Source organism: Microcebus murinus, chromosome 1 (assembly GCF_040939455.1).
Source record: "Microcebus murinus isolate Inina chromosome 1, M.murinus_Inina_mat1.0, whole genome shotgun sequence".
Classification (NCBI taxonomy): Eukaryota; Metazoa; Chordata; class Mammalia; order Primates; family Cheirogaleidae; genus Microcebus; species Microcebus murinus.
In genome coordinates this window covers 93,255,280-93,281,715 of record NC_134104.1, presented here as the reverse complement: position 1 = coordinate 93,281,715, position 26,436 = coordinate 93,255,280, and the positions used below count along the sequence as shown (strand labels likewise).

Here is a 26,436-nt window from a genome sequence, read left to right as displayed (position 1 = left end):
GGAAATTAGTTTGAAAATGCCAGTAGGGATAATGATGTGGAATGCCGTGCTTGACAAGCTAGGATTTGTAGGCAAGAAGAAATTTCTGAAATGTTTTGAGCAGTGAGTCCTATGGTAAAAGCTGTGTTTTGGGATGGTTAGGTCATTTGTCTTGGAGAAAAGAAGATTACAAGCAAGGAGATTCAAGAGAAAGTAGTTACAGTTTAGGTAAGAAGACATAAGGACCTGGGCATTGAAAAGGAAGGGTCATATTCTCAATGGGAAAACTGATAGGATGAGGTTGAACTGAATTGAGAGATAAAAGAGAGAGAAAACCAGGAGTGAGTTCACAGTCCCTTAAGAGGGAATTATATGAAGATTAAAGTTACTACACTAGTGATTTTTCTCACTTGTCTGGGCTAGAAATAACTTATATAGTGTTAAAAATTAATTCTAAATGTTGATTTTTTTCCCCTGCCATTAATAGACATAATTCTCCTCTCCTATTAATTGCTCTAGAAATCATCAAATTATCTCTGAACCTCAAAATATATGCCCCAAATTTAAGGTAGTCTAAAAGAACACAGATATTGTATTTTTTAACTGTCACATGTTTCCTAGTGATGTGTTAGATTTAAAAAGAAATCTGTATGTGAAAATTCAAGCTAAAGCTAACTCTCAGTCGTCTATAGAAATCTAGGCAGCAGATAGTATAAATACAATTTAAATTTAAATAATCTACAACCTTAATTTTTTTTCTAACTGTGCTCACTTTCCTGTAAACTTTTTGAAAAAGCAAGACAGATGAAAAAGAAATAATGTTGCAGATTCGTTTGCTATTTCCTCTTTTTTGCACCACTCACCTTGTGATGAGAGGGCCGAGGCAGTAAGCCCCCAGACACAGCCACAGGCTCACTGCAGCCTGGGGAGAAACGAGGAAATTGAGGGGTTAGATATTCTGGTTAGATATTTAATAATCATCTTTTGATTAATTTATTATTGCCATGCTTATGAATCATATTTATTAATAGTATTTTCAAATCAGAGGTTTAGATCTATTTTGTTTAGAAGATATGAGAGGGAAGTTTTTCAGCCAACTTTAAGAATCGTGATTTTTCAACAATTAGGAAGTGGACAATGTGGTAAAAAACCTGAGGTCCTTCTCTGTCCCCACCCTCGGGTTAGGCAGACAGGAGTGCGTTAAATCTCATTTTGTTACTGCTCACACTATGCGGGTCAAGTCACATTTTCCTAAATTCCAATATCAAGTGGAAGTTTCAAATGACTGGCCAGATATCAAGAGAAGATGTCAGTCCTGTCCCCCTAAATCTGCTTCCAAGATCTCACCTTGTGACTTTTGCCTAGGCCCCTCTGAAGAAGAGTTACTGTTCAGACAGGCAGAGTGTGCCTTGCCTCCAAGGAAAAGAGTTCTCGAAAAAAGCAAATGGGAAACATGGCTACAAGAAAACTGGGAGGACTGCAAGGTGAGAGCTTTTTAAAAAAAGAGCCTATTTCTTCCATTGATTAAATTATGACACCTTTCTTTTTTAAACGATGATTACCAGCACAAATAGCAAAACTTTAAGCAGCTCTTCAGAGCTCTCTCTAAAACTCATTGTGTTTGGGCTTCACCATTTCTTTCTTTCCACCTTTCTATTCATCATGACTTGTTTCATATTTTCTAATCTTTATTTTAACCTAGTATTGCTTAACTTTCAGAAAAGGTTAAAATTATTGAGAACAAAATTGTTAGTTTTAATAATTAAAAATGTAAAATGTTGGATAATAACCCAAATCAATGAGTTTATGATGCAATTTGGAATTTTTTGAATAATGCATCAGGGAAAAACTTTTGATCAGCCAGCTTGGTTCAAATGGTGCTATCCTGGAACAAATCAATTTTTTTTCACTGCTAAAGGATACAGGTTGTGATTTCTTGGTGCTGAAGAGCACCCAGCTGACTGAGCTACCAGTATTGTTACAGCCCGTGCAATTAGCCTGACCACCACAAAGCTGTGGGGCTGTGACTACTCCAGTTTCTAATACCAGTTGGATGGAGTCATGTTTAGGCAGAGGACTGAAGATTTAATGGGGAAAGACAAGTGTTGGTGGCAATAAAATAGTAAATCAACTTCTTCACAACAGTGGAGGATGCCAATTTTTTTGTTTGTTGAAGTGATCAAATTATACTTGAAGATTTGAGGAAGCCTTTATAAATGAACCTGAGTTTCAAAGCTTCTTGTTGGGATCTCCGGAAGCCTCATTTGCTTCACTGAAACAGAATTATAAAATTGGAGGATGGTAAGGAGTTTCAGAGAGGATCTGGTCTAAATTCCCTCTTTTCAGAAAGGAAAAGGAAGTCTAGAAGGATAAATGATTTGCTCAAAGTTAAACAATTTGTTAGTGAAAGACATTAAAATATAATACTGTGTCCCAGTATGGAGCTTTCTTTTCTTTTTAAATTGATTTTGAATTATTCATATATAATGAATGGATACATTCTACTCTTAAAAAATTTAAACAATACACCTAAGGCTTTGGTGTCCACTTCCAGGACTTTCTTTAGAAGTGATCATTTTGGTTTATATATGCACTCATTCTTTATAGTGGCAATATATACCATGGGTATACTGTAAAGGTCAATGGAGCCTTGCTAATAAACTATCATAGAAAACTTAATTGGCCTTTCAAAAATCACACTGTAAGAGAAGTGCTAAATAAACCCTAAACTATCATAGAAAAGTAAATTGGGAAATAGTGGTAAATAAAAAAATATCTTCTCCAAGAAAGTGATGCTTAGTTTATAGAGATAGATATAATCTATTATTGTTTCTTAAGTTTTATTTTAAAGACTTATTATACTTTTGGAAAATGGAACTTCAGGTATCAAAATTTATAATGTACAATATCTAAAAATACTAAGACCTTAATAATCTTTCTAAAAGAGACATCTATATTTCTTTACAAATAGTAAATTATTTGGCTTCAAAATTTTAAAAAAGGAATTGTCATTCTATTTAATAATTTTTATTGATGGAAATTGATGCTAAAATATGGAAATTAAAAAGTTAAGTTGATTTTTAGGAATGGAGTTTACAAGAGCAACGCTACCACTAAAAGTGGTTTTAATGTCTTTTACATCAAAGTTGACTGATGTTAAAAGTAAAAATAAAATATTCACTACCTTTGAAATATGTCAAGTCATTTTAAAATATGCATCCCTAGTTACTTTAAGCAGTCATAGTTTTCACCTTCCTTTTTTCTTGACTTTGATTCTTTTTTCCTTTATTTACATTTTTTTGTAAATTTATTTTTTATTTGTATATACTCAAGGGATACATGTGCAATTTTGCTACATTGATGTATTGCATTGTGGTTAAGTCAGAGCCTTCAGGGCAAGGCTCAGGGCATTATTGGAGCAACACACACCGTACCCGCCAAGCAACCTCCCTTCATCCACCTCTCTCACCCTCTGAGTCTCCATTGTCTGTCATTCTACACTCTGCTTCAATGTGTACACATTATTTAGCTACCACTTATAAGTGAGAACATGTGGTATTTCTCTTTCTGTGCCTGAGTTGTTTCACTTAAGATAACAGCCTCCAGTTCTATTCATGTTGTTGCAAAAGACATGACTCCATTTTTTATGACTTAGTAGTATTCTATTATACACACACACACATACACTCTCACATACCACCTTTCCTTTACCAAATGTATGTTGATGGACACGTAGCTTGACTTCATATCTTTGCCATTGTGAATAGTGCTATGGTAAACGTACAAGTGAAGTTATCTTTTTATATGTTGATTTCTTTTCCTTTAGGTAGATACACAGCAGTGGGATTACTGGATCATATTATAGTTTTAATTTTAGTTTTTTGAGAAGTCTCCATACTGTTTTCCATAGAGGTTGAACTGATTTACATTCCCACCAACAATGTATAAGAGTTCCCTTTTCTCCACATCCTTTGTTAATTTTTGTCTTTTTAATAATAGCCTGATTGTGATATCACATTGCGATAAGTGATATCACATTGTGGTTTTAATTTATGTTTCTCTAATGATTAACATTTCTCTGATGATGAACATTTTTCATATGCTTATTGGCCATTTATCTTGTTTTGAAAAAGGTCTATTCCTTTTCTTAGCCCAGTTTTTAATGGGATTATTGGGGTTTTTGTTCTTGCTGTAGAGTTGTTAAAGTTCCTTGTAAATGCTGGATAGTAGTCTTCTGTCTGATGCATAGTTTGTAAATATTTTCTTCCATTGTATAGGTTTTCTGTTCACTCTGTTGATTATTTCTTTTGCTGTGCAGAAGTTTTGTAGTTTAATTAACTCCCATTTGTCAATTTTTGCTTTCATGCCTATGTTTCTAAGGTCTTTGTCATGAATTCTTCGCCTAAACCAATGTCCAGAAGAGTTTTTATTATATTTTCCTCTAGTATTTTTTATAGTTTCAGATCTTAGATTTAAGTCTTTAATCCATCTTGAGTTGATTTAACTTTCAGAAAAGGTTAAAATTATTGAGAACAAAATTGTTAGTTTTAATAATTAAAAATGTATAGTATTTGGTAAGAGGTAGGGGTCCAGTTTCATTCTCCTACTTATGACACTCCAATATTCCCAGCACCATTTATTGAAAAGAGTGTCCTTTCCCCAGTGTATGTTCTTGGCAACTTTGTCAAAGATCAGTTGGCTGTATGTGGCTTTATTTCTGGATTCTCAATTCTGTTATAGTGATCTATGCATCTGTTTTTATACAAGTAGCATGCTGGTTTGGTTACTATTGCCTTATAGTATAATTTGAAGTCAGGCAATGTGATCCTCCCAGCTTTGGTTTTCTGCTCAAAATTGTTTTGGCAATTTGGGCTCTTTTTTTTTTTTTTTGTTACATTTGAACTTAAGAATTGTTTTTTCTAATTCTGAAAAAAATTAGATTGGTATTTTGATTGGTATTGCATTGAACCTGTAGATTGCTATGGGCAATATGGTCATTTGAAAAATATTAATTCTTCCAATTCATGAACATGGGATATTTTTTCATTTGCTGGTGTCATCTATATTTTTTTAATCAGTGTTTTGTAGTTTTCCTTATAGAGATCTTTCTCCTCCTTGATTAGAAATATTCCTAGGTATTTTAGTTTTATTTGTAGTTATGTAAATGGGATTGCCATCTTGATTTGGTTCTTGGGTAGTCTGTTACTGTATAGAAATACTAATGATTTCTATACATTTTGTTGCCTGAAACTTTACTGAATTGATTTATCAAATCTAAGAGCAATTTGGTGGAGTATTTAGATTTTCTAGATATAAAATCGTATCATCAGTGAACAGAGATCATTTGACTTCATCTTTTCCAATTTGGATTTCTTTTATTTTTTTCTCTTCCCTGATTGCTCTGGCAATGACTTCCAGTATTATGCTCAATAAAAATGTTGAAAGTGGAACTGAAACTTGTTCCAGTTCTTAGAGGGAATCATTTCAACTTTTCCCCATTCAGTATGATGTTGGCTGTGGATTTGTCATATATAGCCTTTCTTATTTTAAGATATACTCCTTCTATGCCTAGCTTGTTGAGGACTTTTATCATGAAGGAATGATCGATTTTATTAAATGCTTTTTTTGCATCTATTGAGATGATCATATGGTTTTTGTTCTTACTCTGTTTATGTGATATATCACATGTATTGACTTGCATATGTTTAGCCAACCTTGCATTCCTGGCCTAAAACCCACTTAATGTGCTTGGATTCTATCAAATTGGATTCTATTTGCTAGTATTTTGTTGAGGATTTGTGCATATATATGTTCATCAGAGACATTCACCTGTAGCTTTCTTTTTTTATTGTCCTTGTCTGGTTTTGGTATCAGGGTGATATTGGCTTCATAGAATGAGTTAGGGAGAATTCCCTTTTCCTCACGTTTTCCTTATGTTTTTGGAACAGTTTCAGGATTGCTATTAGTACTTCTTTATATGTGTACTAAAATTCAGCTGTGAATTCATCTGGTCCCGAGCTTTCTTCTGTTGGGAGATTTTTTATTACTGATTTAATCTCGCTACTCATTGAGGAACTCAGGAGTTCTATTTCTTCCTGGTTCAATCTCAAGGGGGTATATGTTTCTAGGAATTTACCCATTTCCTCTAGGTTTTCTAGTTTGTGAACATATAGTTGTTCATAATTGTCCCTGATGATCCATTGTATTTCTGTAATATCAGTTGTAACATCTCCTTTTTGATTTCTGATTTTGTTTATTTGGATCTTCTCTGTTCTTTTACTGGTTAGTACAACTAGTCATTTATGAATTTTATTTATCTTTTTGAAGAATCAACTTTTCATTTTGTTGATCCTTTATATTGGTTTTTGTTGTTGTTATACTCTATTTTATATAGTTTTGCTCTAATCTTTATTTCTTTTTTCTTTTTTTCTGCTAACTTTGGATTTGGTTTATTCTTGTTTTTCCAGTTCCTTGATATGTGATGTTAGGTAGTTAATTTGTGATATTTCTACATTTTTGCTATAGGAATTCAATACTATCAACTTTCTTCTTAGCACTGCTTTTGCTATATCACAGAGGTTTTGATATGCTGTGTTTCATTTTTATTCTTTTCAAAAATTTTTTAAATTTCTATCTTAATTTATCTGTTGACCCAGTGATCATTCAGGGGCATGTTGTTTAATTTCCATATAATTGTATAGTTTTGAGATTTTCTCTTTGTATTGATTTCTAGCTTTATTCTACTGTGGTCTAAGAAGATACTTGAAGTGATTTAGATTTTTAAAAATTTGTTAAGATTTGTTTTGTGGCATAACATATGTGGTCTATCTTGGAGAATTTTCCATGTGTTGAAAAGAATGTGCATTCTGATTCCGTAGTTATAGAGTAGAATGTTCTGTAAATGTCTGTTAAGTCCATTTCATCGAATCCAAATTGAGTCCAATATTTCTTATGTTTTCTTCTCAATAATCTGTCTAGTGCTGTGAGTGGGATGTTGAAGTCCTCCACTATTATTGTATTGTTGTCTGTCTCTTCTTTAGGTCTAGTCATATTTGTTTTCTGAATCTAGGTGCTCCAATGTTGGGTACATATATACTAAGGATTGTTATATCCTCTTGCTGAATTGATCACTTTATCATTATTTAATGACCCTCTTTGTCTTTTTTTTACTGTTTTTGGTTTAAAGTCTGTTTTATGTGATTTAACTATAGCTACTCCTTCTTGCTTTTGGTTTCCATTTGTCTGGAATATCTTTTCCTATCCTTTTACTTTTAGTAATGAGTGAAAAAAGATATTTCAGTGTATCTGTCTTTACAGGTAAGGTGAGTTTCTTATAAGAGCATATAGTTGGATCATTTTTTTTCTATCCATCCTGCCATCTGCATCTTTTAGGTGGAGCATTTAATATATTTATGTTCAAAGTTAACATTGATATATGAGGCTTTATTCTTGTCATATTGTTAGTTATTTTCTGGTTGTTTAATGAATTCTTTGTTTCTTTATTTTTCTCTTTTTGTCTTTGTGGTTTGATGAACTTCTGTCGTGTTGTCATTTGATTCTTTTCTTTTCCTTGTTTGTGTGATTGTTCTGTAACAGTTTATATTTTCATGTGTTTTCATGATGGTGAATACTGACCTTTTGTTTCCATGTTTAAGATCCCTTTGAGCATTTCCTGTAGGGCTGATCTAGTGGTGATGAATTTTCTCAGCATTTGCTTATCTGGGAAGCAAATTTCTCCTTCACTTATGAAGCTTATTCTGGTAGGATATAAAATTCTTGACTGACAGTTGTTTTCTTTCAACACTTTGAAAATGCCATCCCATTCTCTTCTGGCCTGTATAGTTTCTGCTGAGATGCTCACTGTTAGTCTGATGTGGTTTCCTTTGTAGGTGACAGGAGACTTTCATCTTGCAATTTAAAAATTATGTTTCACTTTGACCTTAGACATTCTGATTATAATATGCTGTGGTGAAGTCCTTTCTGAAAGGTAATTGCTTGGGGATCATTAGGCCTCCTATATCCAGATGTCTAACTCTCTTGCTGGACTGGGGATGTATTTATTGATTATTTCCTTCAGTGGGCTTTTTGAACTTTTTAAATCTCTCTTCCTCTTTGGGAATATCATTAGTGCATATGTTTATTTGCTTTATGTAGTCCCAGACATCTTGACAGCTTTGATGTATTTCTATCAATGAATATTTTAGTTCCAGACTTTCTGTTTGTTTTGGTTTCTTTTAAGATATCTATCTCCTTGTAAATTTTTCATTTATATCCTGAACTGATGTTCTGATTTCTTAGTATTGGTTCTTAGATTTCTCTTGCATTTCATTGAGCTTCTTTAAAACAACATTTTGAATTCTTTATATGGCATTTTGAGGAATTCTTTTTGATGGGATCCATTGCTAAACAATTGTGGTCCTTTGCTTGTGTCATATTCCCTTGCTTTTTAATGTTTCCTGTGTATTTCCATTGATTTCTGTGCATCTGTTATAACAGTTGCTTGCTCCAATTCTTTGAAATTGACTTCATAATGAAGAATTTTTTCCTGAAGATGTACATGTGTTGTTGGTTGAGTAGAACACTTTGGCTTTGATTTTTGGGTGCCTGCAGTAGTGTGATCTTTGCATGATTTCTTTGGCAGGGTCAGTGGTATCTGTGATTTCCTTGGTGACTTAAGGTGTAGTTATTAGTTGAGGCTGTGGTGAAGTTTTGCTGGGGACTTGGACACCACATGAGCCAGTGTTCAGGCCCTGGTGGTGGCAGCAGTGGGGTGAGTTTGCCTGTTTTTAGGCCTCAGAGCAGCTATGCTGGTACCTGTGAGATTGCTTAGATATTGTTCCAGAAAGGGAACCCACATGGAATCCCACAGTCATCTGAGCCTATAGCAGCTTCAGCTGGGTGCCATTCTGAGAGACCAGCAACCAGGGATCTACAGATGTGGCGGCTGCTGCTACACTACTTCAGGGAGGGAGAGGGAAGACCAGGTGCTCCCACACACCCCTGGGAAGGTACTCACCACCTTGATGCAGACTGCTGTTAAGACTGAAATATGAAAGGATCATATCATGTGTTAGTGGCTCCTGGAGGGCTAATTCTTGAGTCTCCATGTGGCTTGCTCAGAAGCTAGTAGTGGGAGCAATGGGATGAGTGTGTGGGCAGGTTCTCGGGCCCCTGGGCAGCTGGTATGATGTGGGTGGTGAAAGTAGTGGTGGTGGAGCCTCCCAGTGGGACACTAGTGGTCCATGTTGGTATTGTTGGTAGCTTCAATAGGTTGGGCAGGCTAGTTACAGTCCCATAGCTACCCATAGCAGGGCAGTGGATATTGTCCTAAGGGTGTGTAGGAGAGCTTTGTCTCCTCTGTCTTCCCTAGCTGGGTGGTAACTGCAGCTGCATCAGCTCACACTTGGCCTGAGGGCAGGATGCAACCCAACATTAAACTCTCAAAATGGTGCCTTGGCCCTGCTACCAAAGAGGGTGGGGCCCCTCCTAGGCAAGCAGCATGGGTAAGAAGCTGCGGGGAGTGTGATCCTTTCATATTTCAGTCTTAACAGCAGCCTGCATCAAGGTGGTGGGTACCTTCCCAGGGGTGTGTGGGAGCACCTGGTCTTCTCTCTCCCTCTTTGAAGTAGTGCAGCAGCAGCCGCCACATCTGTAGATCCCTGGTTGCTGGTCTCTCAGAATGGCACCCAGCTGAAGCTGCTGTAGGCTCAGACGACTGTGGGATTCCATGTGGGTTCCCTTTCTGGAACAATATTCTTGTGCAATCCCTAAGTAGCTCCCTGTGTCAAGACCGAGGCCTGCAAGGATTGAGGTATTTTCCTGTAGCTAAGATAGTAGAATGTGTTTCAGAGTGTGGGGCCTTGAAGTTTTCTCTCTTACTGTTTCCCCATGTCCAGTAGCTTCTTCAGGTGCTCACTGCTTCGAACCCTCTCCTTACAGTGACACAACTTACTTTTTGTGCTTTCTGTCAGTTCTCTGATGAATCCTAGCATTCTTCCCGAGACAGTCTGTTCAAAATGTGCTTACTATCTGCTTACTATTCTGCTTCCTCTCCATGGAGAAGGCACATATAACCTGGGTCTATTCAGCTATCTTCACTTTTCATCTTCTTAGTGATGTTATCTTACTCTAAATTTTTATAAATGCAATTGCTGAATATTTCCAAGTGAGGCTAATGACAACTGATTATTCAGTTATTTTCAAACACTTTACCCTCTCCATTCTGTGCCCCTAGATAATTTCAGAATCTGTTTGAGAATCCTATTCTCCTTGAGAAGATTCTTCTTTGACAATCCTGTTCATTTACCCTCCAACACTCAAAAACCTTACATTCTACTCAGTAATGCTGATCAAGATCTTCACCCTCCCCACCTTGAGAATCATTGCAAGATAATTATGAATGTTTGAATGTATGAGTATTCTGGAGGACAAAAAAAGAGATGAAAACTACTGGTTTGAATAATATATACAACACATTTTCAGTTAATAACCACTTTCAAAAGTCAATAAAAATTTACTTTTTCTTTTTGTTTGTTTTTACTTCAGAATTTGAACATTTCATTTCAGGACTTGGGGGACCCTTATCAAGTTGAAAATTTTAACAGAATTCTTAGAAGACTAATTCGAGTTGAGAACCTCTGGTTAGTGGACAATTCCCTGGTGGATTTAAGTGCCATAAGATTGCCAAGGTACTTGCTTCCTAGCATGTCTCATTACTGGGTTAAAGTTAAGTCTTTGGTATTTGGATACATGTGATCATTGTTTATACATATTGTGCCTTACCTTGTGTAGTCAGGTCTTAAAGCTGATGCTTTGTACTAAAGTGGCACATATGGCAAGGCAAAAAAGAGAAACATATATTAAAATGTCATACTTACAGGGAAAAAATCTATTGCTTTCGAAATTATACCAATTTTAGGGGAGTAATTTGTAATCATAGATCCATCTGAGCAAAATGTTTGCCATTTTCCTTGTGTTATAAACTAGAAAATTCAGTTATATTACATATGCATGTAAGTTGTAAGATACATGGTTGTATCTTTTCTATTATGGTTGTAAGATAGTAATTCTTAATTAGTCAAGTTTATTGAACACCTGTGGGAAAAGACTCTACAAGGTGGTTGACAAGAGTTGGCTTGTCAGGGTTACATTTAAATGTAGGGGTAGAGTTTTGGCAATCAGATTAGTGATTACTTTGGCTTTTTAAAATAACTAATTTAAATAAATTAAAAATTTTAAAATTTTTATTATAGACCCTTTGGTCTCCCAAGGATACCAAACTCCTGTTGTTAAAAATAATATGTTTCCTTGCTCAGGATTGCTTGAGAACCCTTTTTGTAGAAAGCTGCTATCTACTTTACTAGGCAGAATGAATGGGTGGGTAGAGTGAGCTTTCATAACAATGAAAGGAGAAAACAGAAGAAAGAATTAGGATATAAAGGAAATCAAGCATCCACAAAAAAGAAGGGTAATTTGTAGAGTAGGTTAAGGTACATCTCTGAACCTAGGCTGAGATGAGGCCACAGAAAGAGACCATCACAGCTGCCCACAAGAGGGAAACTGTCTGGCAGCCAGAGGAAGTGCCAAGATATGTAATGCATCTGAGTGTCCCCACCTTCAGTCCTTTTCAAAGCCCCTTTGAAACTTTTGACACCCTCACATAGCATTTGAATTTACTTTGGCTTTTTGAAATAACTAATTTTAAAAATCTAAATAAAATTTTTCAAAAGAAACTTCACTAAAATTTTTTTTGGCTAGATTCTCTTCTAGGTGCTAGGGATGTAATAGTGATACATTTGTTATATTTTCTAACATTCATTTAAATAAACATACACAAAAATATTTTAATGATCACATATGTTCATAGCATACTTTAGAAACATTGAACTAGAAGATCATTTACTTGGAGTACTGGAATTTGACCTGAGATCAATAAACTTTTCAAATCTTTATTATATTATGAAAAAAAAACAAACACAATCACCAAAAGACTTGACTTAGTCTCAAGATTATCTAGATGCATTCTCTTGGTTTTTCTTTTCTTGAGAAATAAGATTTATAATATAAAATTATTCAATTGCAATTCAAACTTTACAACTGCCAAATCAATTTATCAAGGAAGGAAAAAGATTTGGTGCATGTATATTCCTGGTCTCCTTCATTCTGCCTGAGAGAAAATTGTGTCACTGCCCACTAGATTCACCACCCTTCTCCCTGGACATATCCTACTGACTGGGGCAATCTGGGATGGGGTGAATCTGAGAGACTGAGAGGATAACAGGATATACGTTGAAAATTGAGAGCATGAGTGATAGATGAGGAAAGCACAGATTTAAGAGAATGGAGAGGAGGGCAGAGGGGAAGGAACTGTGTGGGCTGGTGTTTCAGTTAGAAACTATTATATTACTAAAGTGTTCCTGAAGACTATGTAAATAGTGGAAATGAGCAGAAGTCAAAAGTTATCAAGGATATGATTGGACTGTATAAAATATACATATGGAGAGGGACTGAAAGGAAACAGGAAAATAAAAATAGATGTAAAAAATTACAATGAAATATAGGCAGGTTCAAACCGAATTTGTTTTTCTAATGTCTCTGGTGTTGCAGCTCTCTCTGTAGCGGCATATTTACCATTAGCAATTATCATTTACCAAGTGTCTTTGTAAGGCCCAAAGCTCATGAATAAGTACTCTGTGTTTCTTTCATGATATTAAATTCTAACTTATACATAAAAGAATTTTTCCTTAAGGCAAGGTGTCAATGATGGATTTGGAATTATATTCTCTATTTGTACAGTCTGATACAATTATGGTTTTAAGGCAAAAATATCGAGAAGCATTATCTATCAGGAAAAGGTATTGAATTTAAGAGCCAAACACACTTTTCTTCTCCTATGGGTACATTCTGATTTCCTTGTATATAAAATAAAGCTTTTTTTTCTGATTTAAAATGCTATTTTCTCAGTATAGAATTTTTTAAAGTATGGAAATGTAAAAGAAAAACAACTATAATTTTGCTACTTAGAGGCAGTATCACAAGTTATTTTTTTGTACCTGTACATTTTTACATTGCTGAGATTAATATGTAGTTATTCACCCTTTCATTCAAGATGTATTGAGAATCCACCATAGGACAAATACTGTGCCAGGTTCCAAGCATATTCGTTGGAAAAAAAAACAAAACAGATTCCTGCACTCAGCAAGCTTATGGGCTCGTGCATCCTGCTTATTTTCTCTTAATATTTTAATATAAACATTTTGTCTCTCTCTCTCTTTTGGAAACCCCATTTGTAGAAAACATCATTATTACTCTCTTAAAGGGTTATAGTCTGGGTGGGTCTGCTAGCCCTATGCAAGAGTTGATGGTTAACCATCTTCTTTATGAGACGAGTAACAAGATATTTACATTTTGTATCCAGCTGCAGAACTCTAAATATGAACAGAAACCATCTCACATCTTTCAAACAATTGCCAAAGATACCTCAGATACAGCATTTATCCTTGGCTGAAAACCACATTGAGACTCTGACTGGACTCTCCAGTTTACGGTGCACTCCATTGGAATCTCTCATACTCAAGAGGAACCCCTGTGAGTTTCACCAAAATTACAGGAAAAGGTAAGGCCCCAAATGCCTTAAGTCACCTTTTCCAATTCACTGAGTATTATATTTATAAGTGTATTTTAAAATATTGTTCGCTTCTTGCTTAAATCCATTTAGCAAATATTTTATAGTATCTACTATGTGTTGAATATGCTATGTTTCTAATCTCACCTAAAGAATTTTGAACCAATTTTTCTTTGTATTTTTTTAATCTTTAATACACTTTTCTCTCTTGGTTAATTTATAGTTTCTGCATAGATTGTAGGCTTCTCTTATAATGTATGTGACTTCACACATACAGAGATGTTTAATTTTAGACTTTCAAATTCCATACATTTTCTCCCACATGCATAACAGGTACTATGTCTTTTAAAAATTTTTCTAAATATAGATTCCTATCAGGTTCTATCTCACGATCTTATAAATTGTTTATTGCCTGGTTTTATTTTCACTCCCTTGGGCCCCAAGGGCACCATTAGATGATTACAAAAAAAGTAATTGATTCAAAAATCTACTCCAGTGATTGAAAGAACTCAAAAACCTGCCAAGAAGAAACCATTTTTTATTACTTTGTCACTATTAAGAATATTACTACTAATAATAATGGAGTCTAAACAACCTTAGAATGTACACCAAATAATATGCCCACCATTTTATCTCTAGCTAATCTAATTCCCAGTACCACTCTTAGTGTACTTATGGGAATTAAAAGGATAAAGACTAGAAATTAAATTCTACGACCTATATTTGCCCCTATATGACTGCAGGTCATCTTACCTCTCAGTCAAATCTGTCATACAAAAGGTTAAATCATCTCTAGGGTCTATTCTTATGATTATATTTCTTTATCTACATCTATTTCAGTAGAAAACATAGTTCTCACATTTTCCTTTTTCACACTGCCATTTTCCCATGATGGCAACTATAATATATTCCAAAGGCCTATATAATGTTAGATTCTTTAGCTCCTGATCTATATAATAAAAAAATGTCAAAATAAAATTCTAATCTCTGTCGTTACATAAATTTCATTACTGCAGTTTTCTCCCCTATGACTATAGTCTGAAAGCAAAATTTCATGTGTGTGATAATAAATTCTCAAACCGCTTTTACATAACAGTGAAAACTAAGAGCACAGTTGCTATAATATTGAACTAATATTTAACCATAATAATGTTTTGAAGTTTAAAATTATATTTTCTACAGTCAGAGGAGGTTTAGCTGGACATTTCAACATCATTCATGAGAAAGCACATTCCTAGTCATGAGAATAATTTAATAGTATTATATTTCAGTTTTGTTAATTTATATGTGGGATTTTATAAAACATTTTGGTCCCAACACAAGTCACTTGCCTCCTTTCAAATAATGCCTTACAACAATAGTATTAAGATTAATTGTCCGAAATCTGATATGCCCTGAGGTCTTACTATAATTCTGTCTTTAAAATTCATGATGTGGTATAGAGTTACGTGGGAATAAGGGGTATAATGAAGTTCTTCTATTTTTCTAGTATTAACTCTATTGGATTGGGTCCAAGGTGGATATGTTCTGACTTCCAAGCCATGAAAAGCCAGGTTATATTGACCTAGGTAGTGCATTCTGTTGCTTTGAACAAAATGATGTGGTCATTTTAAAGTATGAGGAAAGGATTTAACCATTCACTCATGCTAAGGAACTAAGCTGAAATTTGAAGTTCATCCAAATTCGGGTTTAGTTACCCAGCCAAATCCATACTTTGAAGATTATAACAGCATTCATTTTGTCACTGTGTATCTGAGTTGAGAATTTGGGCCAGACCTTCAACTGACTCTTTGCACCATGCTCAAAATTATTTTAAGTATAAGCTTTTCTTGATCATTGCCACCTAAAATTGTGACTGTCTTTCCCTTCCTCCTCTGTTTCAGATCCTCCAATAAGAAGACAGCACAATTCAAAAGAGAAAGGACTTAATGATAGAGCTAATAGTGTAAGTCCCATTAGGTAGAAGGTGGCTCTATTCCTGGGACACCTACAGGCAAACTTCTCTACCATTCTTCAGGAGTCAGTGTGATAGTAGTTCACTGCAGCTTGACTTTTTAAAAATAAGCAGTGCTTAGGAGTTCCTGACAGCGCAGTCTGAACATTGACACCAGAACTTAGATTTTAATCTTTGCTCTGTTAGCTACAGACTTTATGATCTAGGACAAGTTATTTAAAGTTATTTAAAGTGATAAAAACCCAACCTGACAGGGTTATTGTGAAGATTAAAAGAGATAATTCACAGAAAGCATTTAATGGTAGGAAAATCATGCAGCCAATGGGAGCTTTCAAGGAGGTCATCATTATCATTTTAATTGACTTAGCACACCTGGTGAGAGGTTTCAGTATCTTTCATCTGGTCAAATTCAGATGCCACACATTTCCTCTGGCCTGGGCCCCCAGATCTAAAAAGAAGTCCATTTGAAAGAAAATGCTGCTTTATAGCTCTGCTGTGTATATGGGCACTGTTTAACTGGATTGACCTGAAGGATCTCTTCCTGAACATGGAAGTGACTCTCTAAATTTGAAATATGAGCTTCAAAAGTCCTCTGTGCCAAGAGAAAATAACTCAGCACAATATTATTTCCCACCCTCTCTTTTATATTTCCCAGCCACAATTCTTCCTTAACTCTCATTAACAACAGACTTGCTTTACTTTTTCTCTCTATTTTTCTAAACTTTTAGCTGTATAATGAGCACATATATCATGATCTCATTCTTTCTCTCATGGTTTTTCAGCTAAATCCACTTATTGATTTTTTTTTGCTTTATAGAACTTTGTAAGAGCTGGAATGGAATTCTCTTATAAAAACAGATTGTATTTAGTCCTACCTCTCTGATCAATATTTAACCATTTGCTGAAAGATCTATTAGATCCCTGAGAGGGCAAGCTATGGCAGGATCATCAGCGCAATGAACATGAATGATATTCTATTTTAACTCCACTGCAAAGATAAGGAAAACAGAATAAAGTGATAGCCATTTGTCTTTTGTAACAATAGAGAACATCCATTTATTTATAAAGAGAGTAAGTGAAATAAAATGCTTTTGTGCAATATAGTTACTGTTTTTTTTTTAACTTTTGCTTTAGAGTATTCTCCTGTTTGCCAAACTTAAAAATGCTGGATGGAATCTTGAAGCTACCAGAAGATTGTTCATCACCAGAAACCAATATTTTGTCAAAAATATGTATTGTATCCTAATGCAATCTGTATAGAAAAAACGCAATCACCGTTGTTGCTAAAAGTGCTAGTAAACACCGAAAATGCATAATTAAATATTATAGTTCATTTTATGTATATAATCTTTTCACCTTTCTAAATCAGGATAGGAAAGCATTTTTTGTAAAGGACCAAACAGTAAATATTTTAGGCTTTGTAGGCCGTATGTTCTCTGTCACCACTACTCACCTCTGCCATAGTAGCACAAAAACAGCCATAGATAAAATGTAAAGTGTATGGATGTGGCTGTGTTCTGATAAAACTTTATTTACAAAAACATACAGCAGGCTGTAGTTTGCTGACCACTGCTCTATATTTTAAGGTCACATGGTTGATTGCATTACTCTTTTTTTTTCTCTTGAGACAGAGTCTCACTCTGTTGCCTAGACTAGAGTGCCATGATGTCAGCCTAGCTCACAGCAACCTCAAACTCCTGGGCTCAAGTGATCCTTCTGCCTCCCAAGTAGCTAAGACTACAGGTGCACACCACCATGCCTGGCTAAATTTTGCTATTTTAGTAGAGATGGGGCCTCATTGTTGCTCAGGCTGGTCTCAAATTCCTGAGCTCAAGCCATTCTCCTGCCTCATTACCAATATCCATGTGCCTTCCTGGAAGAGGTGTATGTTTCCTCTACTCCTTAAAGTTAGACATGTCAAGCAACTTGTTTGACCAGTTAAATATAAATGAGTGTGATACAGGTCACTTACAGGCAGAAATTTTGAGAAACAGTTTACGCTTTGTCATACTTCTTTCCTTGTACCACACCTGTGGGCAAATTTCCACATTGAGGCTACTCTAACAATCTTGGTCCTACAGTGAATATGGTATGGAGCAGAGCCACAGTCATCCTATAGAAGATGTTAGAGAGAGTGGACCTGTGTTATCAGCCTCTGAGATTTCACTTGATGTTGTACCATAGCCTAGCCTCTCCTCACGAACACAACTCCTTAAATTTAAGGACTGTGAAATAACTTATTCAATGATGTGTTTTCTCCCCAAAATAGCATAGTAGGCACTCAAAATCTTGAATGGATAGACAGATGGCTATTGTAGAAAACCATTAATGAGTAGCAGAATTACCAGGTAGGATACAACTGCAAAAGTTTAGGTGAAATATATTATAAATTTTAATTAGAACAACAGTGTTGGAAATTTAAAGAAGTTACAAGGGCATGAGAAATTGAGAAGTTAGGGTAGCCAACAAATTGTTTTATTGCTTAAGCTAGTTTAAGTTTTCTGTTACTAGCAGGCAAAAACATTCTGACAAGGATATCATGGGATTCATACATGGGGTGCTATACTTAGCTATAAGGAAGAACAGCTAGGCTTACTGGTAAGGGTCTCAAGATACATATTAATATAACACTATTCCAAAGAGATAGCCTATGTTGAGGTTGCAATCTGATGTTCTAATCTTAAGAGATATAGATTATTTGGGCAGTGTGGCCAAAGTTGGTGATATTTGTCTATGCCAGAGAGGAACTGATTAGAAGGAGGCCTATTAACTGAATAACATCAAACCTGAAATTGAGTCTGTCTGCTCACTGCCGTGGTGGCAGCTCTAGCAGTCATGAGTGGTGATCCATAATGGCATGTTCAATAAAGGCACTGCTATAATTTCAAGTATATCTCCTCACTTGCTCTTGTAATACTTCCTTGCATCTTCTATACTGCCCAGAGATCTGAGCCATTCTCTCCCAGGCCCTAGCCCACTAGAAGACATACCATATTGAAGAATATGCATAGATTTTTCATTAGCAATTAGGCTATATTTGTGGGAATTTTGCATATAGGCACCAAAGATGCCTGGCTGCTGGCCACATTCCATTTAACTCAACAGAACTATACTAAGCTCCCATCCTAAAACTTAAAGTTACATCCAACCTTCTGAAATATCTAATTCTTATACAATATACTGGAGATAATAGGCATGAATTGTATGTGCTTATGCAACTTAGCATCTCACATCTAATTTGTGTTCCAAGTTCATTCTCCCCCTGTATGGCACATGTGTGCAGGTTCGTGATTATTGGGATGGCTCAGTTCAAAACTGTTTTGGGGGTTAAATTATGTAGGTGCTACAATTTTCTGGGAAAGGAGCATAATGCAAATAACCCCTTTGTTAGAAAATAATTTCAGTGATAGAAGGTCATTCAGTACATGAAGAAAACTTACATATCAACTAGTCCAGCTCCTCACCAACCCTAGTGAGTGTGTGTATATCAACGCTACAACATCCAATAATGGATTTTCCAGTTCTCATTTGAGTAAATCAAAGTATTAGAAACACCTGAGTAAAGTATTTTTAATCCATCCAAACCTTTAGGAAGTTCTTCCTTATAATGGTCTGATATCTGTCTTTTGCAACCTTCAACTCATTATTTAAATCTCTCAAATTATTATAATTAATTTCATCTTGTAGGGAATTTTTCTCAGCTTCCAGGTTCTTGAAAGTATCCTAATATTTTATATTCTATTACAGTAGAAATGTAAATGGTTAAGCTAGGATTCTGTGGGATGAGGAGGATAAAAGAAGGGTAGGGCGGAGCTAACTAGAAAGAAGCAAAGAACAAAGCAGGAAAGAAATTCATTTTCTTCAAGTCCTTTATACATATAAAGCAGAAGATTCCTAAAATGCATCTTCTCTACCAGATTTCAAAAATTAAGTTAGTAAGCTTATTTTTCAATTCCTTTAGTAGCCGTCTGCTTTCAATTTTTATTTCTTTCCAGAATAGAACAATTATAACTGTTTTGTCATTATACTATTAAACCCTGTTAATGGATGTCCATCTTTTTAAAGACTAATTGCAATCATGAAACAAAATTTCTAATTTGTTTTGGAGCTTTGGAGCAGGTGCATCAATATTTGAATCATTCAGGCATATATTTCTTATCTCCTTTTTGTCCCTCTTCAAAAGACATATTCCATGAGTTCTGTTTGACATTTTTAAACAGTCACTCCAAAACCCATAACACTACTTCATAAAAATCATAGTGAAATCTGTTGCTTTAAAAAAATCATTATTTTCTCTAAACTTTCAGTGTCCTTGAGCTGGACATATTTTATGGCACTTTTTACTTTATAGTTTATATTCTAGTTATTTCTGACAATGTCTACTAAAATGCAAGGGAAGAATCATCTTGATCCCTCTTTTTACCTCTCAAACAACTAAATGTTGTTCTCAGTGAGTATTGAGTGGATGAGTGAAATTTGAGTGTATCCTCCTTAAGATGAGATTTCTAATGCTGGAAAAAAGGTTTTGTTTTTTAAATTATATCTCATGAGTCTAAAGAAATAAAAATTACAAGGGTGAAAAAATATTTTGTGAAAACCAAAAAATCTTACTGATTCATGAACTTCTCTGTGGGACAGATATCAGCCTTGGGGCTGCTCTAGGTTCTTCTCTGCCTCTTTTCCGTGACCAAATAGGACTAATGGTCAACAGTCCTGCCCTCCCCCACCTTCTCCCTCCACCCAGGGAGATAGGGCCGAACTGCTTGGAAACTGACTTCTGACATGCTGAATTTCCTGCAGGTGGAGCTTCCAAGGGGACTTCGATTTTTGCTTTTCTTAATTCTCTTCCATCCACATGTAGAAAGTGGTAAAGGTACCAAATCTCTCTGTCTGTCTGTCTGTCTGTCTGTCTCTCTGTCTGTCTCTCTGTCTGTCTGTCTGTCTGTCTGTCTCTCTCTCTCTCTCTCACACACACACACACACACACACACACACACACTGTCTCTCCCATTCTCCTGAATAGCAGGAGACTCTACCCTGATGTTGGAAGGTCTGCAGCAGTTGGTCTAGGCCAACCCAGTGCTGGACCAATGGAGCAAAAACTCTTTTTTGCTTGCTTGTCTTCATGTTTTCCTGAGCTTGCAGTTATAGCTTTTTGTTTTATAAGGGTGATCATTTCTAAATGTCAGGTCTGCACTCAGTAAGATGACAGCTACTCATTTATCTAGCTCAGGCACGAGTTCCATTAAATCCCAGCACAATTTACTAGACTTTGTCAATGGTTTTTGGAGCAGCAGAGACTTAATTTGTAATAAAATATTATTTTGTTTAACTGGTCATTGTCATCTTCATTTATCTCTTCCCAGAAAATTCTGAGAGATATTTTTCTAGAGGAGGATTTAGGTATTCCTGAGTACTGTGGCCAAAATATCATTTTAATAGCATGTTGATTTTACCTTATTCTCAATATTAGTGTATGTGTTTGCATATAAAATACAAATATGCTGATAATTTCATATTAAACATTAAATTGAATTTGACCTAAGCCAAAATCTACTATAAATAATTAAAACAATAAGTTGATTAATTCCTATAGATGCCAGTCACACAGATTCTCAATCTGTTGCTAATGTAATAGTCATAGTTAGGTAAAAGATTTTCGCTATGCATATTGCATTACACAAAAAGCTAGTAACTGATCAAACCTTTGTTGCCCAGATGAAGGATTAAAATAAAGAACTAATATGAATGTATATTTATTCTCACACAAAGCTATGAAATTCCAGCAAATAGCTGAATATTGGTCTGTATTATTCAGAGGAATTATCGTCTCTTTTTGGCTTTCTAAAATAAAAATAAAGACAAAGCGATTGATCACTGGGTACAAAGATCTAAGATGCCTTTCAAATGAATTTATATTAAGTATCCAGAGGGCATATTGCTCAGCATGTTTTAGAAGTAAAACTCATTTTGATGAAAAATTGTCTTAAAATGTTAATTTACTTTTTTTTGCAAGTATATACCTCTTCAATGACTAGATACATTTTTCCTGCTTTTAAAATCATTATCTGTCCAAAACACATTTTTTAAAGCTTTGTGTATTTTTCTGTCAGTAAATTGCTGTGAATAAACATAGAAAATGGCCCACTGGTGAGAGAACATAAATTTTTTAAGAGAAAATTAATTTCCATTATGCATTTTCATTCTAATAATCTGAACTTTGGGGGATGGTATATGCATATCCCTGCTCCTGTTCTCCCCATACTTAACTCTCCCCAGCTCTTCCATCTACAAAAAAGAGACCAGGTAATTTAGCACTGATTTAAAAACTGTAACAAGTAAAAAAAAAAAAAACTGTAACAAGTGAATCACTGGATATGAATGAATCAGATACTTTATAATATTTCTAGAGCAACTAACATTTATTTAGCAGCTAAAATATTCAAGACTTTTTGTTGGCACTTTTAGATACTGTGCTGTCATATATGTAACTTCTCTCCTATTTTTTTTTTTTTAATTAATTCTAGCAGTAAATCAAGCTTTGGTAGGTGAAGATCCTCATACTATTCCTCCAGACAACAAAGTTTTCTCTTGGGACTCTTTTTGTATTTTGGCCCTCGAATCCAGATATTTTTGCCCCTTGAGTTTTGGCTGGGGCAGAGTGGAAAGGAGAGAGGAGATAGGTCTGGTATAAGCACAACTGCACAAATACCAGGTATAATGGTTAATTTTATGTATCAACTTGGTCAGGCCACGGTACCCAGATAGTTGAGGAAATATTATTCTGAATGTTTCTGTGAAGAAACATTTTTTAGATCAAAGTTACATTTAAATTGTTGGACTTTGAATAAAACAGATTGTTCTGCTTAATGTGAGTAATGCAATCAGTTGAAGACTTGAATAGAGTAAGACCACAGCCCATCCCCACCAGCAAGAAGGAATTTTGCCGGCAGACTAAAACTGCAATGTTGGCTCTCCCTTGAGTCTCCAGTCTGCTGACCCACCCTGCAGATCTGGGACTTGCTAGTCTCCAAAATCATATGAGCCAATGGCTTAAAAATCTCTCTCTCTCTTTCCCTCTCCATATATATTTTTTCTATTCATCCTGTTTCTCTGGAGAACACTGACTAATATATATCAGTTAACCAGTCTAAGACATGAATCCTTTGTTTGCTTCCAGTTTTCTGTGAGCCCTCTGCCCTCCAACTCAGGAAAGTGGTCATCATTGTTGTTTTTACCCTAATTTCTGTGTAGTTGGAAATGCCTCTTTCCACATATCCTTCATCTTTCCTCCTCTGTGGTTCACTTATAATTCATGTTGGAGTCCACCAGCATCTGACTTTTAATACTTAAAAGAAAGATTTTGGAATTCAGAAAAAGCTTTTCTCTCTCAAGTGCCTTGTCCTTGCCATTAAAAGTCTAGCTTTTAAACTCTCTTTGCTATACACTTTTTAAAGTCTATTTTGAAAATGAAAGCTGAACAATGACTTTTTTCTCCTTGGTTTTTATCTACCCCATCCTAAAGCAATGGATACTTCAGCATCTATGCTCAGAGAGCTAAGGCAAACAGAATCATGAAAAAAAACTTTTTAAAAAAGTCCATCATGTAATATTTGTAAATAATCTTACCCTACATGAGAGTGGCATATGTACGGTTCTCAGCCCTGACTTCATGTTAGAATCATCTGGAAATCTTTTAGAACTATCAATGCCCTAGACCCATCCCCCAGAGATTCTGATTTAATTGGTCTCAGGTGAGGTTCAGGTATCATTGGTTTTGGTAAGCTGTTCAGGTGAGTCTAATGTGCAGGTGCAAGGAAAAGCAGATCTCTAGTGCCAGGTTTTGCCATGAAGTAGCTGGAGGACTCAGGGGGATTCACTTCACCTACCAGTATTCAGTTTGCTCATACAACAATGAAAGTTGAGTTTCAAGGTCTTCCAATGAACTTTCTAACACTAACATTCTGTAAATCAATCACTATGAGAATTAAAAGTGTTACTTTGTTCAGTGACTTATTATCAACGAAAGACTTAGTAGACTCACAACACAAATAAGGTTTCTATTTTGCTTTAGAGTAATATATGGTGAATACAAGAACCCAGTGGTCCTTTGAATCTGATGGCCTTTCCCTGTTGCAGACTGTTGTACTTTTTAGGCACCAATTTAGAAGAACCACCATATACAGTTTCATACCCTTAGTTGCTCAGCTATGCTCAATGAAATAAGCCCCAAATATTTTATATGTTGAAAGTATGTGTCTTTAAAAAGAGTAGAAAAATTGTTCTGCTCTCACTAGTTCAGCATTTTACAAAATGTGGACTGTGTACAAGGAATCTTAAGCAATGCACTAAATAACATTGAATCACATGGGCAGAAGCTCTCTTGTTTTTAATTGTTTTATTTCTTTTGGTTAGTCAAGAAAAAAACCTCAGTTTAGTGCTGGGATATCTTTACTACCTTGTCAATACTAATGTATTTAAGAGAATAAATTTCAGTTTCAAAGGCTCAAGAAGGCAATGGTAGTTAGCATCAATATTTAATAACAACACTTTATTTCCACTTGAAGACATGATATATATCTTAAAAGATAAAAGATATCATAAAAGATCTGATATATTGAGGCAAGAACTTTTATCAGTAAAAAGATTATGACTTACTGAAGGTACAGATGATCACTAGAATTTTTTAGCAATAAAGTATTTTAATATTGAGGTATGTACATTTTTTAAAGATTTAATGCTATTGCATACTTACTAGTCTACTGTATCATGCAAACATAACTTATATGTGCTAGGAAACCAAAAAAAATTTGTATGACTTATTTTATTGTGACATTCACTTTATTGTGGTGGTTTGGAACTGAACCAGCAATAACTCTGAGGCATGACTATAAAAGTATAGAAAAAGATGTGTGCAAGCAGTAACAAAAAAGAGATGGAATGACTATACTAAATATCAGAAAAATAGACACAATTTTAAGACAAAAATTGCTACTAGAGACAAAGGGTGACATTTTATAATAATAAGAGGGTCGATCAATCAGCATCTATATTAATATTAAAGAAGCAGGGTTTTTTTGAAGAGTTACATATTCTGATACTACCTCTTGAGTTATGTGTAACCTTTATTTTTAAAGCAATTCAGTTATTTTTACTCAAATTATTTATAGTGAATGGAGGTCTTAGGTGAGGTTCTAGTACTTTGGTATAAGCAATTTATTGGTATACACTCCAACATCTTGGTACAATCTCTGATTTGCACACATTGGCTCAAAGAAGACAATCAGAATGCAGTTTGTACTGAGGGACAAGAGACAATAGATTGGAGAAAGCCCTAGTGGGGACCATGAAAGAACAATCCCATGAATGAGAAAAGAGCTTGGCATGATAGGCCAGATTCAGTGTAGTCTGTGCCAGAGAAAACTGCAGTGGGCACACACGGGGCCAAAGAGCCGGGAGGTGAACATCTTGTCTAGAGAGGTGGAGATGACTGTGGTAAGTCTGTGAGAACTCTCCCAGGAGAGCCCTAAACTCCTCTGCTACCCTCTTCCCTGAAAGAAGAAAGTAAAGACCAAAGTATTTTCTACCCAGCTGGAAAGAAGAGATAAATTAGACCCAGAGGCAAGGTGGGGACATAAGGGAAAGAGCAGATTCCTCTGGCGACATCAGAGATCAAGGAGAGATAGGGGTCATGTTGAGGCAGTGAGAGGAGCCTGAGCCAGGGCAGCCCAGAGCTGTGCATAAGCAGCTCACAGACAGAGCAGAATCTTGAACAGGGGACAGGCAGACGCATTGGAAAGTGTTCAAATTAAGTTTGAAATTAGTCTTCTTGGGGAACATGAAAAAGAAGTTCAAGAAGGTTTTAGAAATGTCTGGAAAATTATACAAAGTCCAAGAAAGGCTGTTTTCTATTGAGAGCTACTGATGGATCTGACAGCCTCAGGGGTAAACTGTATGACAAACACATGAGTCAAATTTAGAAGACCTATTGCTTCTAAAGTTATACATTTGTATATACTGTGTAAAAATTTCTTCTTGTATTATTGTATGTAATCTTCATAACTTGTCCATGAAGTAATATTATTCCCATTTTATGGTTAAGGAAACTGAGACTCAGAGAGGTTAGAGTGACTTCCCTGAGATCATTCAGGTCATAAATGTTGGAGCTGGCTCTGTGCCAGGTCTTATGATGACCAAGCCAATGATCTTGGTACATCACCTCTAGTCTTCACAGCGTTCAGTATGAACTTACCATGTCCCTATTTATAGACATTCTCCAGAAGCTCAAATGGCATTTTCATCAGTCAGGGTGTACACAACAGACCCAGTAGGTAACTGGTCACGTGTTGCTAAAAAGGTAAGATTGCTGCCCAAAATAGTCTCTTTCACTATACCTGGGGCCTTAGACCTGAAAATCATCACTGTCATCTCCAAATATATAAAGTTCTGACACTGCCATTTCCTACTGGTTATCTCAATAGAAGTCTTTTAAACCTACAAAAGTGCAAATACCTGGAGAGATGCATTACATGCTAGGGTGACTAGAAGGAGGTAGGAGAGAAGGGACAATTGTGTGTGTGGTGCTGACTTCAGATGAACTGGAGATAGACTTTGTTACTTTCTAACCCAGAGAACTGAACAAAAATTTACAACTATGACTTGTTTCAAAATCTCTAAATATCTGCTATTTCTGCTATGTCACATTCAACTAGTATATGACACCATATACCTGAACTAACCATCAGAACAGGTGACTGTTTCTTCTTTTTTTCAAGAGAGTAAGGATTAGAGAAAACCACATTTATTGACAGTATAATCCTTCATAACTTTATAGGGGTTTGCTAAATGAGTAAATGAATCAGAACTTTTCTCTCTCTCT

The 26,436-nt window shown here is 35.4% G+C and overlaps 1 protein-coding gene across 1 annotated transcript in view; it reads left to right on the top strand.

Moving 5' to 3' along the window:
* The window catches only part of LOC105879171 (uncharacterized), a 34,174-nt gene extending 15,581 nt beyond the window's left edge, over nucleotides 1-18,593 (top strand). Inside the window, exons 4-8 of the mRNA XM_012779215.3 lie at nucleotides 1,345-1,463; nucleotides 10,525-10,667; nucleotides 13,397-13,594; nucleotides 15,487-15,548; nucleotides 16,692-18,593. Coding sequence (XP_012634669.1) covers nucleotides 1,345-1,463; nucleotides 10,525-10,667; nucleotides 13,397-13,594; nucleotides 15,487-15,532 — 506 coding nt within the window. The 3' untranslated portion in view covers nucleotides 15,533-15,548; nucleotides 16,692-18,593. The remainder of the gene's footprint in view (nucleotides 1-1,344; nucleotides 1,464-10,524; nucleotides 10,668-13,396; nucleotides 13,595-15,486; nucleotides 15,549-16,691) is intronic.
* Nucleotides 18,594-26,436: the final 7,843 nt, after the last annotated feature.